The sequence below is a fragment of the Tetrao urogallus genome (genome assembly GCF_951394365.1).
Source record: "Tetrao urogallus genome assembly, chromosome: 11".
Lineage (NCBI taxonomy): Eukaryota > Metazoa > Chordata > Aves > Galliformes > Phasianidae > Tetrao > Tetrao urogallus.
In genome coordinates, this window is record NC_136824.1 from 11,180,930 (window position 1) to 11,199,510 (window position 18,581).

At 40.7% G+C, this 18,581-nt stretch overlaps 1 protein-coding gene across 1 annotated transcript; it reads right to left on the reverse strand.

Annotated features, from left to right (window-relative positions):
* GLDN (gliomedin) lies at nucleotides 1-13,990 on the reverse strand (the record flags this gene model as incomplete). Its single annotated transcript, XM_079540898.1, has 10 exons — nucleotides 1-460; nucleotides 3,745-3,895; nucleotides 4,572-4,697; nucleotides 4,781-4,861; nucleotides 8,506-8,625; nucleotides 9,478-9,624; nucleotides 10,695-10,802; nucleotides 11,228-11,245; nucleotides 12,438-12,489; nucleotides 13,700-13,990. The coding sequence occupies 10 exons, from the start codon at nucleotides 13,988-13,990 to the stop codon at nucleotides 1-3; spliced, it is 1,554 nt and encodes a 517-aa protein (XP_079397024.1).
* Nucleotides 13,991-18,581: the final 4,591 nt, after the last annotated feature.

Sequence of the window (18,581 nt, forward strand, 5' to 3'; positions counted from 1 at the left end):
TCATCCCCCAAAATGTACTGGATATACCATTAAACTCCCATTCTCCCATGTATACAAATTCTTATCTCTTAGACTGTATGAGAGCATAGCAAGAACAGACTGTGAAGACCGTAACTCAAACCTTGCATCAACCTGCTTTTCTTTCAGTAAATCAAAAGCAAAACTTACTGTCATGTCCTTAGTATCAGTAACATAGATAATTCCACATGCTATGAATGCATTACCAGCTTTGGACTTTGGATATGTAGTATTGATATGCCGAATGACCGAGAACGTTTCTTCATCAATGTGTGCTACTATTATTGTTTCATCAGTGCTTGAGGCATATATAATCCACAGTCCTTTTTCATCCACTGCTATGTTGAAATACGTCTTCGAGTTAGAAAAGAGGTAGTTACGGCCGTGATACAGGGCATTCTCAATGAGCAGCATGCCCAGCGACGCTTTATCAAGCCCAAGTCTGAAAGGAAATAAAGTATCAGTACCTTGTGTTAAAAGTGTGTTTGTATTTCAACCGGCTGGATGGATTGATTCAGAGGATGTAATTACTGATAGAAGCATTGTTGAAAATACTTAAGGACAATTCTAGCGTTATCTTTTAAAATGAAGCGCTCCACCGAAAGCACCTTCCAAAACACCAGGAGAAAACTTGACAATAATAACCAATTTGGGGCACACAAGAGCATGAATTCACTTTGGTAAGTTTAGTTTCATTTAGTCTATGAATGTTAATATCAGTAAGATGAAGGAAGCCAACTAAAAGAAAGGACGAGTGTGAAAAAATGAGATACCAGGTGAAGCCCCAAACTGAAATCTACAGAAATTTGCCTTCTACCTGGCAGGAGCTAAAGGGAGAGAGTGTGACTGACCGAACTGGCATGAATTCTGGGCAGGTTCACCTAGTCTTAGAGCTCGTCTTTTGAAAATAGTTCAGATAATGCAGTGATTTGCTCAAATGAACATCAAAGGAATAAAAATGCTACTTTTGCAGAGCCAAAATTCTGACCTCATGCCTCCGAAAGGACAGCTTGAATGTCTCCTCTCTGATGTATAAAAGTGGTTTTATTCCTTGAAATTCCTTAATATGATGCTAGTCCAAAGATAGTGGCATTTAGCACCTTAAAATTGAATTCTTCTACAATTGCAAGAAGATAATCAGCTGCTATCAAAGCATATTTGCCGTTAATATTTAATCAGTGAGTAGTGTAGTGCTCTAGTAAGTGCAGAGTATGCTTTTATCCTTTTAAGAAATGCATGCTGTCACAAAGCACATTTCACTGTCTAATATTTCTGTAACTATATAGCTAATTTCCTCAAATACAGGAAAAGAATTTTTCAGTCCAGGAATCTACTATCCAAGAGTTTTCTGAAAGGGCAGACTTAAGACTGACAAATCATGCGGGAAAATGATCCAAAGAAAAGTCAAAATTCAAAAAGTGATTCACTTCAGCTTTTCTAGAACTCAGCTATGCAGCAGCTCCATATTCCAGCAGCACATGTTTGCATTAAAACATGCTTTTAGGGCTGGAGTTGATTTCCAAAAATGTGTCGACCTTGCTAAACCTATTACTCACTTACTCACTTCATATTTGTAAACAACCTGATGCAAGGGCTAGCAGGAACAGTCCCACAGAAATGCCAGTTTTCTTTGGGAGGCTTTTCTATATGAGTCAACAAGGCAAAAAGCATCTCAAGATGCATTAGAAACGAGCAAGATCATAGAATCATAGAAAACCTTGTCTTTTTCTCTTTTATGTGAAAATTCTGAAGCAGAATAGTGAGGTTTCATTCCTGAGGTTCCCTTCCTGTCACTCCATGGGGACTGTGTAGCCCAGAACTCCAAATGGTTCAATTAAGTCCTTAATCTTCCACCACCTTGAGGTAAAAGGTGAGATACAGGTCAATGTCACATCAACCACATCAACCTACAAGCAGTATTCTGATCAACTGAGATGAGTAAGTCGACCAAAATGAAAAGAAGTGCAAAAACATTACAAGACAAAAGTGGAAGGGATAAAGCATTCCTTATGCAAGGGATCTGGCCATCACTAGAAAACTTACTTAAGGGTATCAGAGAAACCTAATTTTGTCAGCTTGTAAATGTGACAAGAAACTCCTAGATATGTTTCCAGCATTTGCAAAATCATCTAGCCACCTCTAGCTGTTCTTTGCACAGCATCAATACAAAAGCTGCCAGAAGCTTTTTTGCAGCCAAGAATCAAGGATTTTACTACAACAAATTTCTTACTGCCTAACCCTTTCTTATGCTGAAAATAAATAACCTCAGAGTGAACAACTGAACAGAATGGCAAACTTTGAGCAACTTCTTTGAGAGGTTCTGAAGATTCCATGAATAGCTTGTGTTCTTCTTTGCATGAAGGCAGTTCCAAATTAAGGGTGTCCAAGCAATGGTAAGGAACTTCTGTACTATCACTATGCACTGTTTAGACGGAGATGGTCATTAAAAATGTATAAACAAAAATCCCTAAAGATATTTAAAGGAGGTTGCCAAAAAATGAGTTTGTCTTTGGCAGAATAAATATTATAGAATCCAAGCAGCTTGCTTACATTCCTTAGCATCTAAATGAATATAGGAAGAAGGCACACACACCTGCTTGGGTAGAGACATCAAAGTACAGTAATGTTCTTGGCTCAGACATCAGAGTCAACTGAGCTTGAAAGAAGATGAAATCTTTCACTTGCCCTTGGGCTGTATTTCTTTGGCTCTTCCCACAAGATGAGATTCTGTTTTTGATTTTTATTGTCTGTCATCAGTAGAAACTGAAGAAATAAGGATGTAATTTCCAGTTCAAATTCAGGGTGATGCACTGGGAGAATTACCGAAATTTACTAGAAGGAAACCAAACAGCGGAGCGATTCCTCCACAATGGAACATTCAATCACAGGTCGCTACTCCTGTGCCTTGGTGCATTCCTGTGGATGAGCAGCATTAACTCAACCCTTACCAGCATTAACTCAACCCCTACCAGCAAAGAACAGTGCTATCTGGGAGCAAGACCTGTGCATCAACCCAGGAAGAAGCTCTGGTAAGCCAACATGTTCCACAAGTGGGCTTCAGTTGTATAACCCTTTATCTGTGTCCCCCAGACTGAGGCTGAACCAATTGCTATGCTAATGCAGGTAGATACAGACACACCTTATTTTCTTTAATCACGTTCTTTTTTCTGACCCTTGTATTCCTTATTCAGATCACATTTCTTTCTGCCAATTATGAACACAGCAAAGAATCCAAGTGCAAAAACACCAGTGTATAATAGGAACCTGCTGGACCCAAGAATCTTCCAATAGAAAAATCCACTGCCATCTCTGCACACAGCATCTTTTCAATCTGAAGGACCAACTGTTTTGCATCTCATACATCATATAGTTACTGCTACAGTTATCTGCCTGGACACAGTGCTGCACAGTGATTAAAGAGCTAATTGTCACAGCAGAGTAATGAGCTGAGAAGCCCAGTTCCTCAGCTCCAACACATGATGCACACATAGACTGCATGGAAGGCCAGTGACCCACATTCCAATTACAGACAGAAAAGTGTTAATTGTTCTATTCTGAAAAGAATTCTGAACCACTTCTTCCATTCTTCCTATGCTAGATAGTACCAAAAAGAAACAAAACAGTACAAAAGAAGTGGCCTGGCTTTTTGAGGTCCATCTCCATTGCTAACATATGGCTCCTCATTCCACCACATCATTAGCCTTAAGCAAATTATATTTGACTTACTTGAGAATGACATTGGTTCCTCCCTTTTGGTAGTACAGATGATTGTTTTGTACTGTGTGACCGCAACCGTAAAAGAATCCTGTGATGTTAATGATCCTGTAGCTGTCATTCAGCAAGGCATTGGAATTCTCATATTCTTTTATAGAGTTTCCTAAAAGGAAGAATAAATAATAAAATTAAAAGACCATCATTTGATTTACCTAATTTCTGAAATCCCTACCCTAAAATTCAATCAGAATCAGGTTTGTGACAGACAATAATCGTATTTATGTTTTCAACAATAATTTAATATGCTGGAACATGATAAAATAATCCAGAAGCAAAGCCAAGAACACATAAAGGTGTTCAAGGGGCAGCTTCCCATTGAGTAATCAGCCTTAATGTTGAACACACTTGCTAAACTGCGACAATATTTCCTTCCACCATTCACGTCCTGGAAAAGATCCTGCAATAATGTAGCTCACATAGCATCTGATTCATTTACACTCTCCCTTAATGGTGAGGCAAAGTCCTAGCTACAATTTAGGGGATTAAATTAAAACCATAGAAAGTGGTAAAGGACAAGAATACAAAGACATGGACAATGGGCACTAAAAAAAAATCCTCAAGCTATTCAGAATCAACACTGGATTCTGAAAACGTCAGAAAATATTAGAAATGTCTATCATCATATGCATAGCTAAGTGTTAAAGAGTGATATGGAAAACACTCTCAAAAAGATGTGGGTAAAACCATCACGCTTTGTTTGAAACATTAATCTGGGTTGAAGGAATTACGAAGGCAATGTTAATAAGCCTGACTTTTGATGGTAACTAGCAGTGCCATACCTGAGAAGTGCATGGTAAGCCAAATCCTTTCATCGCTCACATTCCCAGGTTCCCGCATCCACGTTCCAAACGTTTGCTGTACGCTGACAAAGTGAACAGGACTTCCTACAGATGTTATGACACACTCTAGTAGAGAAAAAGCATGTGTCTGTTACCTGTTTGACTGCAACCCAGCAAGCAGCAGCTAGGCTGACACTCTAGCAGGTTACCAGCTTTTTTGGAATGACCGGAGGGTCTGTCTTCAGCTTTTCCAGCCAAGGTATCATCATTTGGTACAGCACACGTCTCACCTGGATTTCAGAGAGAAAGGGTCAAAGGTGACATCTTTCTACATTCAACGTGACAGACACGCATCAGTGGCTTCACTAAACTAAAGAAATGATGTTTGGGATTCTATTTCATCTAGAGAAACACTTAAGTGATTTTAAATAAATGAACAAATGAAGTGTTCAGGTGAGTTTGTTCCCTTGAAGTTATCAGGCTGACAGACAACTTTGAGGAGCAACTGGTTTTGCTCAGCAGATTTCATCCTCTAGCTGAGAATTTCAGAGCAGGTGCTTTGAAAGGCAGTGCTGTCCCTCTCCTCAGATAGCAGCAGATAACTGAGGCAGCTGCCAGCTGGCTGACTTATCCGTAATGCCAAATCTGCTTCCTTGGGAGTGAGCAATGGCCAAACTCAAGGACCTCACACCTCAAAATCTGGACACACCAGCAGTGGGGCTGCACTCTGTAGACAACCGTGGAAGTTCTGAACTTGCCATGAATCCCCAGAACAGTAAACCATACTTAATGTACACAATGAGCACTGCATGCATAAGAATGCAGATCAGCCACCTGTGTCATTAAAGAACCAACACAAAAGACTAAGGGAAATTATACACCATATTCTTTCCACAGAGAAATGGTTCACCAAAGAAGCAAATAAACAACTGCAAACGTTTTCCCTCACTCCTCAACGATTTGAAGGTTAACCGGTTGGGTTTTCTGCAGCATTTACCATTTAAATGATGCCTTTATGAGATTATTTATAAAACCTTTTCTGTAAACACAGATGCACCTTCTGTCTTTAAAACAATGCAGCACATTTCTACTTTGTTACAATGAAAAACTACAAAGAACAAATAGTTCTCAGTCCTGTGCTGAAGACATCCTGATTTCACTTCACCTCTCTTCTAATCCAGTTCTTAACATTCACCTCCTTCCACATTTCACACATTTTCACTGCTGTTTTCCAACTGATTCCTGGGCTTTGCAGGACGGTGATGACGTTGAAACTAGCAAGGTAGCAAAAGTATGAAGTATCCATAAAGTAAAGCTGAAAGGGCAGTATGACACTGAGGAACGAAAGAGCAGATTGCACTGCTTTGTTTCCTCCTTAAGGTTATAACCTCTCTCTGTTGATACAGAAAGAAAATACTCCAAGGCAGACCAAAAACAACACATTCATTTATCTAAAACACTTACTGATACGACATTTGAAGTTGTAATTGATCACAACTTCTCTCCTAAAAAAGGCACAGTCAATCCAGCTGTGGGAAGACATGCCTGTAGCTGGAACCCAGAAATCCCCCAAATACTCTTTCTCCAGGTTTTGATCTCAGTCTTCTCAAAATATCTCAAGAAAGGAATCCACCCCACAGAAATTACAAGCTGTGATGCACAAGCTTATTAGTCTCAGCCCAAGGAAACTGATAAAATTAACTGCATGAACAGCTCCTCATACAGTGGTTTATCTAACGCTGTGGAATAGTCAAGGACCAGGTCAATGTTTCTTATGAAGATGAATGCACTGTTTGGATTTGAGAACATTTGCAAACCCCTCTGGGAACTTTCAGCTGCATGAAACAGAAAGCAATTAAGATTAGAAAGCTTTCTATCAGAGACCACTATGTGAAATTTCCACTGCTTTCTTTCCACCCAAAATAATAATAATAATAAATATCATAGTGGTTCTTCTGATTCTAAAATATTCTGGCTGAGAGTTAACAGAATTTACAGGACATTAGAAGTATGGTTATGGTAAATCTGGGGGAGGATGTAAAGGGTAGAGTGAGGGATGTGCTGTTTCTTCTAGAATTAGCTAGCAGAATCATGGGAACAAAGTACCTGAGCTTGCAACTAATTATTCTATTCTCTTAAGGAAAGTAAATTTTGAAACAGGTAAAATCTGATTCATGGAAATCATTCCTACATTCTTATGCAATAACTTAATTACAGCTGTAAATCAGGACATGTATTCTCTATCTTCAAAGGGATATGATTATTATATAAGAAAAGATGATTTATTTTTGCATTATGGTCACACAATTCACTACTCATAACATTTAAATGCTCACTGAGGAGCACCTCTTCTGTGCAAAGTTTTTGAACATAACTCCCATCTGCACACCGGGATTTCAAATCCACCAGAAATCCATCTGGTAAAGTTTAACCCTCCAAAGAACTTCAGACAGTATCAACAACTGGAAAAAAGCTACCTGAGTAAATGCTCTAATTAGATCTTGCACAGCACTTCACACACTTCTGAATTTTAAATAGCATCAAATTTCTGCTCAGCTCTTTGGGCTCCATTCTGATGCTTCAGTACCCAGCGTCTCCCAACTGAAATCTCACATGCTACTACAGTTACATTCTAAGTTAAGAATAAAAGACAGAAATAATTGATGTATGTTCCAGCATTAAATATTCACCAGTTAACAGCATTTATAATAAAAAAGATTTCATCTTACCAAAAAAAGATGACATTAATATACATACCAGGCCTAGCTCACTCAAAACTCCTACAAGCTGAAATGGACATTGCTAGTAGCTAATCACTAGCAATCTCCTTGCAGTGAACAATTCAGGTGCTAGACATCCTAAATGCTGAGTGCCTTGCCTGCAACGTGAAGGGCTGCTAATGAAAAATGGGCAGAAGAAAGAAGCGAGAACAGTATTTTGAATCCATTACCACTGAAGGACTTTTTCCTAGCACTGGAGAAGAACCATGCTCCCCCTCCTCAACTTTACTATGGCAACATCAAATCAATACCACCCTACTAATGACAAGACTTACGAATCGCTCTGCATACGTCACACTTGCACTGTTTGTCTTAGTTCATACATTTCCAGTTTCCAGAGAAACCTCATTTAACCAACACTGTCACAGACAACTCCCTTCTTTTCTGAAAAATGTGAAAGAAAGAAAATTACTACCTGGGACATTCTTTGCTATCACTCTGACCTTCTCAGTGAGGAGGAAAAATCATCCCAAGACTGTACAGGGAGTAACAGTCACTGAAAATCATACCTCTGGCATCAAATGTAATACTATCCGGGGTAAAGGACAAAAGGACAGCAGGGCCAGATCCAATATATAGATCCAAAACCAAAAGTTTCCTTCCATTTTCAAGCTAGAAATACAAATGCTGTTCTAGCAACAGCTTCTCTTTGCTTTCCATTATCAACTGATGGATCGATCTAATATTTTCCAGTTATCACAATACAACAGTGTTTGTAGAACACTGTAGAACAGTGGGCAGAACACTGCAGAGCAACCAAGCAACAGCTTGTCTCACCTCATACTGCTTCAATGACCAATAAGAATGGCTCTGAGGTAACATAACTTGTCAAACTGGTCTAAACTTCAGTGACTCGAGAATTCAAATGCATATAAAATACAGCTGCTGAGTTTTACAACAGAATGAGCAAGATCTCCAAACATCCGTGTGTACCTTTCTCCTCCACTCCTATATGGAGGGGAGAGGGAAAGGAGAGAGGAGTGCAGCTGCTGCATTTCAGCAGTCTATGAACTGTCAGTATGGATGTTCTTATCTTGGCTATAACAGTATCTGCTGTGAAATCTGCAGCCAATCACTGCTTCATGACACTTAGAACAACGTGCTTAATCTTGAACCTGTCAATAATATTAAAAAGAACAGTGGAAAGAACTAACCTGTGCATTTGTTGCTGTACATATTCTCCTGAAGCTGTGCTTTACCTTTACGTTTTCCTGGAGGCCCTGGAGGCCCAGGAGGCCCAGGGGGGCCTGGTGGTCCAGGTTCACCTTTTGCACCTGTGTACAAAGCAAAGCACAACGTCACAGGTCCTGCAGGCAAGGATGTAACCTGCAGAGAACAGAGAGTCAACATGACAGACCTAATAGAGATCTCTAAAATAGCTTGTCTTCTGAAGAGGTCTTTGTGTACAGGAAAAAATACAGCTCAATAAACTCTCTGGAGTGCTAATTCTTAGAATCATAGTATCACAGAACATCCCAAGTTGGAAGCAACCCATAAAGATCATCAAGTCTGACTCCTGAAAGGTGAACCACCCAGCACTTCACAGGTTCCAGGACAATAGTGCAATTTAATCTGTCTGGATTATAGGCATATTAGAGAGTTATAAAGCACAACTGCACAGTGTTCTCAAATACTTCAGTTTAAAGGGCTCCAGTGCTACAGTTTTAGCTGCTTACACATACAGTTGCCATGATGCTTTCTTTACATATTCCCGAGTGGAAATCTGCTCTCATTTTCTAACACATAAGTAAAACTACACTGCATGAAAGAGCAGGAGATCAGCTGTCTGGAAGCATTCTGGAAAGGGTGGAATTCGCATCCTGGAAAGGGTGGAACATACACATAAGTCTTCTTGTGAGGAACTGCATAATGAAGGGATCCCCTGAAGACATGCATAATGAAGACAATACCCTGGGCAGTCATTTTATTTTTGGAGCTGCACATACCCTTGAGACTATTACTGAGAGATTCTAATATCTGAACTGTAGCAATGCCCAGAAACTTCCCTAAGGATGAAGTGGCCGCGTTGGCTGGTCCAACTCTTATAGATCATGTTCATGCTACAGAAGCAGAGTGTCTATTTCTCCACTATGTACACTGTTGCAAGAGAGAGTGCTTCTTCCTACCTTCCAACAACACATCATTGTTTGCATCCCCCTTTTCTCCCTTTGCTCCTCTTGCACCTTTCACACCAGGCATACCGTCCTTGCCAGGTAAACCTATTTCTCCAGGTTCTCCTTTCTCCCCTTGGTCACCTTTTGGTCCTGGCACACCTAGAAATAAAAAGTATTTCGGTACAAAGAACACTTACCCATGGTAAGTGTGTCCTAAAATCAATACACTCTGTTGAAGTACAAAATGCATTCACCCTAGTTGTTCGGTGACTTGCCATACTGCACTTCCAACATTTTCCCTTGCCCCAGCAAACATCAAAGTAACTGCCCACTAACATTTCCACATGCACTTGTTGCAAGCATGATCACTCTGTACACCTCCCGTGGTTGGTCATTTAGCAGAGTAACTTTTTTAACAAGACATTCATTTGTCCTGCGTAACCTTGGCCGGAGCATTTTGCAACAAGGAACACAATGGTGTGGTTGTACAATTGACACCAAAACGTTCCACTCCCTGCCTTCATGTCAGTATTTTGTGCTATAGAAGAGAGGTGAGCTGCCACAGAGCCAGAAATAGAAGTGTTCTTGCAGGCCAAGGGTTCACATTATATCTGTAAGTACTTGAGGAGAAAATACTTGTCCTTCCACTTACAGTATTACTAATTACACTGAAATTGTGAAACCAGAAACAGAATTACAGTTTTGGGGAGAAATCTGAAACGTGTCTTCTGCACAATTGCCCTCTGACTCTAAAAATAGGCTTTCACTTTCATTTCCCATTAAACAAACAAAAAGAAGCTGATGAACACTACAGTGACAGACAATGTACTGCCTTCAAACAACCACAGACAATTGGCCCAAACTCAGCCTTCATTTTTAAAGCCCTCTGAAGTCAAAGATTCCTTATGTTGGCAGGCTGAAGGAACGGAAATATTCTTATAATGACATTATTTACAAGAAATTTCAGAATACTGAGGTGCAATTAATTTTATTTTATAGCCTTAATTTGCAATATTTGACAATATATTTATACCATCTTTCACTGTCTAGAATACATCTGAAGTGATCTACAAAAACTTAGTGCAAGACAATGACCATTACAGAATTCTGCAGAGTGCAAATCCTTTGTGGACACTGAATCCCTTCTCCCTGTAACAAAGGTCTAACAGTAATTGCATCTGAATGTAACAGTGAGAACAGGTTTTATTTTATTTAACAATAAAGTATACCCATTTTTCCTCTCTTTCCATTTAGTCCTGGCTCTCCCTTGTGACCTGGGACACCTGGGGCTCCATCTGAGCCATTGTAGCCGGGCAGTCCATCGAGTCCGGGAGGCCCTGAAGAAGCCAAACAGCACAACAGAAATGTCACCATTCACCATAACTTCAGAAATCAATAATCAGCATTTCTAAGTGCTGTTTATAGTATTAAATTAAAATAATCAGCTACTCTTTTACAACACTCTTGCCTAAATGCTACCAGAAAATTCTGAACACCATCTAGCTTTGAACAAATATGCTCTGGCAAACATTATACAATTTTCTCACCTCCAACACAAAAACACAACCTCCCCTCTACCCCCAGAGGGGCACAGGTTGACATTAGTAGGAAAGTGATAAAGGCAAGTAGTCACTCTATTCTCCTTCATTCTAATTAGCAAAGAAAGACTATACTGTAAAGATGCATTTCTATAGTTCAACATCTGTACCAACAACTGTTTCAGTGACCCAAAACCATTATTGCAGTTGTGAAAATGTCTTACCTGGGGGACCTGGTGGGCCTACACCAACAACATGCAAAAGAACACAAGAAAGAAGAAACAGTGAGTTTATCCTAGCACGTAAACAAAAACAATCCCAGATTGAAGTGATGAGTATTAGATCAGAACAACGAAAAGGGGAGGAAAGCACACCACGTCAAAAGGAAATCCTATGAATTTACATGTTTTGTATTGTAAGCAAACATATGAACACCACTGTTTTTACATGGAATTGTTCTCTGCACTGCACCACACTCACCACAGCATCTGGCTGGAGAATTGCCTGGTGTGGTAGAAACTGGACCTTCGTTATTCTACAACTTTTATTAAAATAACATCTGCCTTATTCCTTCTGACTTAATTTGAGTATAGGGCCCTAATGGTAAGAAAGCACAGCAGGCAGGAGTAAAGTATCACCTGAAAATATTTCCATTACAAGATTTGTCTTTTGTGATCCCAATACACATCAAAAAAAAAAAAAAAAGTTGTTGCATTTAAAGGAGCAAATCAGCTCCATGAGCACTTTTATCCAGTCACTGAGTACTGCCTTGTTTCAACAAAAATAAAATCTCTAAGACAAAATAACAGTAATTCCTCGATTTCCCTACAGAACACCATGAGTAAAAACCATTTTATAATGCCATCACAGAGATTATCCCTTTTAATGAGCACTGACAATACCACTTAGTAACTTACTGCCAGTTTTCCAGTAACTGAATCTCTCCCCCACACCACAAAGTTATGTGTATTAGTGCCTAAAATTTGTATGCCATCTCAGACCCTGAGGATCTTAATTATCCTTGTAACAGCATAAGATAAGTAAGAAAGGTGCTTGAGAGGTAATAGAAAGGGTGACAGCAGAGAAAGCCAGGACTAAAGAAAGAGTTTAATGGAGTCAGAAGAGCAGAAAGCTGTAGAAGGCATTGAGTAATTGTGATTTCACAACTCTGGAGCCCAAGGAAACATGGGTTCAACTGAACTCATAAACTTCCAGCATTTATAAGTAAGTATAGGTAAGTCCCAAAGTGGCACCTGCTATCTTTTTTAAGTAGATAATGTAAGTGATATATACATATATATACACAAATATGAATTTTGGTAAATAGCAAAATCTGTCATGTAAAACTTTATCTACTTCAAATTCTTTGAAAACATTGTGATTCTGTATTGCTGAGGGTAAAAACAAATGTAATGTTCATGGCAATTAACATACCTGTTAAGCATATCCCTTTTGTGCTGTTACATAAATCCACCATCACTCGGACCTAATGTTGTAAAGAAATTAAGTTCAAAGCAAGGTAAAACACGACAGCTCAAAGAAAATGGTCTGATTTACAAAACCAAAGATACCATTACTGTGCTTCAAGGAATAAAATATTTAGACCTGTTCTTACACTGAGACACCAACCACTTCCTCGTGCAGTGATTCTCTGACACTAACCTGTTTGGTACGCCTCACTGTAAGCCCTACTGAAGACATTAAGAAAATCATTATGGAAATGCCCATGCTACAATTCCACAAATCAGCTTCTTGGCCATTATAAAGCAGTTCTTTCCCCTTCTACTGGAAGCCTTTCTATTATTTTTATCATTGTATTATGATTTCAAACACTTCATCCCCCTACAGCATCAACCCTGACCCAGTGGGCACCTGGCCCCAGTGCCTTTGTGAGTCCCAGTCATTCTGAGAAGCTTCAGAGTCAACCTAACTTAGCTCAACGGCTGTTGCAGTCAGGATTTGCTTGTTCTCCTTCCCCTCATCTCTCAAACACCAGGCTTCTGTGCTGTAATTTGTAAAATACACCTTGTCCAAGCATTCTCTAATTCAAACTGCATTTTAATCTGAGTGGTTTTGTTGTGATCACTGAAGTGATTACAGCTCGCTCTGAAGCCCTGCAATTATCTCAGCATTATATTTGCCACTCAGTGCAGTCCACACAACAGTTACAAGCCTGGCATTCAGAGAGCACGTTACAGTGTGCAGCCTGCAGCACAGCCTGCAGCACAGCCACCAGGAGCCAACTACCTTTCCATCAATATATTTTGACGGAGCACATCTTGATTTGAACAGAGGAGGGGCACAAGTGGACAGTCTTGTCACATGCTATTAAAATACACTTTGTGTCTCTCAGTTGAATTTGGAGAGCACAATAAAATTTGTGTCATTTAACCACAGAGGGGTGGCACGTGTAGCTGCCACTGTCACAATTATCCAACTCCACCAATAGCAAACAGTTTTAACAGCATTCCAAAGCCTGTGACATTTTCTCCACTGATTTTATTTGTGAGTCACTCAGATTCAGAGAATCATAGAACCATTAAGGTCGGAATGACCACAAAGATCACCCAGTCCAGCCATCAACTCATCCCCACCATGTCACTCAATGTTATATCCACCATGTTACTCAGTGCGGCTCTAAGCATTAGACCGAACCACGGTGAGCGCGCGGGGCCGCACGCGTCGCGCCGCCCTACCGGCACCATGGAGTAGGTGAGCATCATCAGCATCTCCTCACTCTCGGCACGCACGTGCCCGCGGCGGCTCCTCCTGCTGCGGGCGGGGGGCGGGTGTCCGGGCCCGGCTGAGCCCAGCGGGTCCCGCACGGAGCCGTTGGCCGCGGGGAGCCGCGCCGCCTCCAACTCCCGCAGCGCCGCGCTTAGCTCCCGCCACTGCGCCAGCAGGAACAGCGTCCCCGCCGCGCTGAGCGCCGACAGCAGTCCCACGGCGGCCAGCACGCAGCGCAGAGCCCGGCCGCCCGCCTCCATCGTGCTGCGGCCCGGCGACTCCGGCCGGCGGGAGGGATTTATGGCCCCCGGAGCCGTGGGTCGCGGGATGGGCGGGGGGGAGTGGCGGCCGCCCGGTATGGGATACTGCGCGGTAAAACAAAGCTCCCCTTTACGTACAGGATCACTGAGATTTGAAAAGACCTTTAAGATCATCTGATCCAAACATCCACTCATCCCCACGTCACTCAGTGCCACATTCACCCTTTTCTCGAACACCTCCAGGGATGGTGGTTCCACCACCTCCCGGGCAGCCTGTGCCAATGCCTCGCACCAGTCTTTCTGAGAAGAAATTCTGCCTAACATCCGACCTGAACACACACTGCCATTCTGCAGTGCCAGTGATCAAGAGGAACATCACAGTTTAGCTGAAGGTGAAGACGTCACAAAAACCGTGAAATTTGAAAGACCTCTGAGGAAGAGTTGTAGAAATGCTCTCTAGGAGTGCTTAAACTTTAAGCTTGAAGACAGACAGCTGTGCTTTTTCTCACTGTTGCTATTTCAAATTGATCTCAGGAAATTCAGCCTCTGAATGCCTGGTTCCCTGCAAGGAGGAGCATCATTCCATCTCATTCCATAAAGGAGACAGGAGACAAGAAAATTACTTCATGTCCAAAGGAGTAGGACTCACCAACCTGCTTATCTCTCTCAAGGAAGGACCAGCACCATGCAGTCTTGCTAGCCTCATTTGCACTGTAATACAGGATAGCAGACATCTCTGGTAGCTCACACTGCAAATATCCTAACTTAGGATTTAGTAACAGGTTGCACCATCTCAAACCCATTTGTGCTCATCTTCTTCCACGGCACAGTGCGTTTTTCAGCTTTCCATATCTTATAAAACAAAATCAGGAACCTAACCCCTTAATTAATTGGTTACAATGCTTAAAATTTAACTTGGCTATTGAAAAAACATTAACCCTATAGGGATGGAATTGTAGTACATATGAAGCACATATTTAAGTTTTGTTTCTATTAAACTTGTGAAGGGAAAAAGAAAAAGAAATACAACCTTACACAGAACTTCTAAGTCATTATTTCCTAAGCAAGCTTTGTTTATCATGTCACAGATATTATAAAATTGGTTAGAATCTGTCATAGCAGCAAACTAAAGCATTTTTGTCTGAGACCATAAACAGAACTTCACTCCATCTGAATGCCTCCACATCCCCCCATCCTCTAGTACTCCCACTTCAGGGCTTTGATTTTTCATCTCCCTCTGTGTCCCATCCCAGTACAACACACCCAAACTCTTGGTCTATCCACTGTCACCAGCTGCAGCACAGCTCCATTCTTGATTCCTCTGTTCTTTCTTCACGATGAACAGCAAAGCAGAATGAAAGTTTGAGAAAGTTGCTGATAAAAACTGAATAAGTACACTCAGTAATAATCTACACCAGCATAAGAGAACAATTATCTCTTATATCCATTTGGTCCTTTTTTCCAGGTAGGTCAGACAGATGCCAACAAGCAGCAGCTGAATTATTTGGTGGCACTTCAGGAAGTTGTAATTCTTAAAGCATGTCCTACAGTAAGCATGCATCACACCTGACCTGCAGGAAGCGTGGCATACAGCAGTGATGTACATCAGCCCAGCCCACATGGGAAGTAGAACAAAACTATCAATGTATTGCCTGCAGACTGCAGGTACAACATCACATTTATTCTTTGCACAATTCCAGCTCAGTCACACAGCTGAAATAAATTGTTAGAAGATAAAACATTGCTTTACCACAATATATTTTTGCATCCAAATTACACGCTCTGTGTGTAATAAAGAATATCACTTGATTATTCTGAGGCAGGCAATGTATTCAGAGGTGTCACACTGAAATAATGCTCCCACTGATGTTTTACTTTGCAAAAATTGTCATAACTGAAATGTCATCTCTTTAAGCAGCTCTCCCAAGATGAAGCACACTGCAGACTGGCACACTGCTTTCACTTGAATAACTAATGCTGAAAGATGGACTGAGTTCTGAAGTGATACTCCACTAGATAGACAACCAAACTTCCTCCAATTATGACATTAAAATGATGCTAAAACAGACCATAATCTTTATGAGTACCATTAGAAAGAAGTTCACCTCTTTCCCTCATCTACTTACAGACAGAAAAAATACCCTTAAAACTTTCATAGCTTCCATGATAACTGATATTCCATGATATTCCTCTGAGACACTGGGTACTGGTAACTGCTGCAGCCATATGCCCAGCATGGATATATTCCAGAAGAACAGAAACACAAATGCTATAATGCCCTTTTCTCCTCATCTCTGCTATCACTGCTCAAATCATGCAACACATTGGCAGCCAAGCAGCTATAGAATTCCTCCATTCAAATCATGGTTGCAATTCAGTTTTGGCACTGAAGCAAACACTGTTTCACTGTAGTATCCATACTCTGCACCAAACTTCATGGTTAACCTTGTCCTGCAGAATAGCCTCAGGCTCACATCAGTGACAGCTGCCAGAATGCATTCTGCTCAAACAAACTCTGCACCTACATTCCATACGCATTGTAGCATATTGGATACACAAGCTTCCCTTTAAAGGAGGGGGAAAAATGAAAAGAAAAGTTATTTTTAAGAGTAAGAAGCAAATGAACCATACATAAAATAGTAGATAGAAGTATGTTCATGATATAGCCCCCCATACCACATGATAGAGGGGCTGGATTAAGGATTAAACTCTTTAAGGTTCATTCCAACCCAAACTGTTCTATGATTGTAAGTGTAAGTGAAATTAATCTTAGGCTGAACAAATAGTATTTAATTAGATACAGTTAACAATTTGAAGCAGTATTTTATATAATAGTTTTAAAAAAAAGACAAAAAACCCAGCATGGAGAGATTATGAATTGCTAGATGATTCTTAGATTACTAGCTAAAAAAGATGGATCTATAACCCAGCCCCTTTAAGTTTGTGTTGTGTATTCAAGTGGCACAAGGATATATAGTTCTTTAAGGCATCAGCAACATACACCTTAATTAGAACCCCTGATTTTAGGCAACTTCTACTTTAATAGAGAGTTGTAAAAATAAATACACGTATACAACGGAGTCCTGGTATATTTTGGAATATCTGGACAATGATCAAAGCAAACTAAGGACCAATGAAAATCAACCTCTTACTAGGTCAGCCAGGCTGACCTTTAACATCCAGAACAAAATGCACAAATCTCGGCAAGCAGTGCAGCACAGAGAGCACGACCCGGTGGTGCCAGCAGCACAGCTCCTTGCTGTGCAACAGCATTGGCTGCTAAAGATGGCTATTCCAGTAAAGTGCTCAGAACTCCTAAGTATGCTATAACGACCAAAGCTGAATCACAGAGATGACTTGAGGGGCAAAGTCACACAGAGCAATTCAAGCACCATTGCTACAATCGTTCATTGGTAATTTAAACTAGAGGAATAAAAGCAACTGAAGAAATGCATGACAAATGGTAAGTGACTCAACAGATCTGTCACATCTTCATCATAGCACTGCAATCTGAAGGCAATAAATGCTACTGGGGGAATCAGTAGTTCAGGAATTAAATACTGAATATTTATTACCAAACAGTCAAACCCAACTTTTGTCTAGATTGAAAGCAACACACAAAACATCTGCTAAAGGTATTCCAATAACACATCTCCCATCAGTAACTCCAGTTCTGAGCTGCAAACTATGGGCACTCACCTCAGCCACTTCCCATGGATTTGCCATGGAAGCAGTGTGGATATACCACAGTGGCCTAAGGATATCAGATTAAATGAACAAAAATAGCAGCAAATGAAGCAGAGCAGCCTTAAAGCTTCCTCTTTGCTTCAGAGATTTCCTTTCTGCACTACACTGGGTGTACATTGCATCCATTCCTCTGACTTCTTAGCACTATACACAGTGCAACCTTAGCAAAAGCTGATTACAGCTGCCTGTGTCTCTCACTAACTTTCACTCAAAGGACTGAACACAATCAGTGTTCTTCATAGTTTCCTCACGACATTCTGTCATTCTATTTATTTACCATTATGACCCACTGGAAATTAAAACCGCATTTTCTTATCTGAGCACTTATTCATTGGATGTACTGCAATACATGCTGTAAGGACACATCCTAAGATTCCCCATAAAGCCAAGAGAGACAACTAGCACTACATGGCTTAACAAATTCATCCAGTGCCTCTTACAAAGGGAGGTGGGGGCTGAGTTGCCAAGCAGCCTTCCACCTGTGGAACAAGATGAACCCCATTCCAGGAAAGATTGCTTTACCTCTCCTGCTAATAAAGCAAGCTCAGACATATGTGTCTGAAGTTAATGGACAGTGTACCCACAGCAATATTACCTCTCCGGGAGCTCGGCATATTAGGATAGATCTTATTCAGACACATTTCATAAAAGATCATCTCTGTTTCAAAGGTCTTATCATCTCATCTCCAGGCAGCACACAACAGGAGTGGAAAACAAGAAAAGAAGACCGAGGCAGAACGCTTTATTAGTTTTTTATTCTTAGATTTATTACACTTCAAGGAGTTTTTAAACATGTATCTTCTAAGCATACCATTTTCAGGAAAGCTGCTGTGTAACTTAGGCA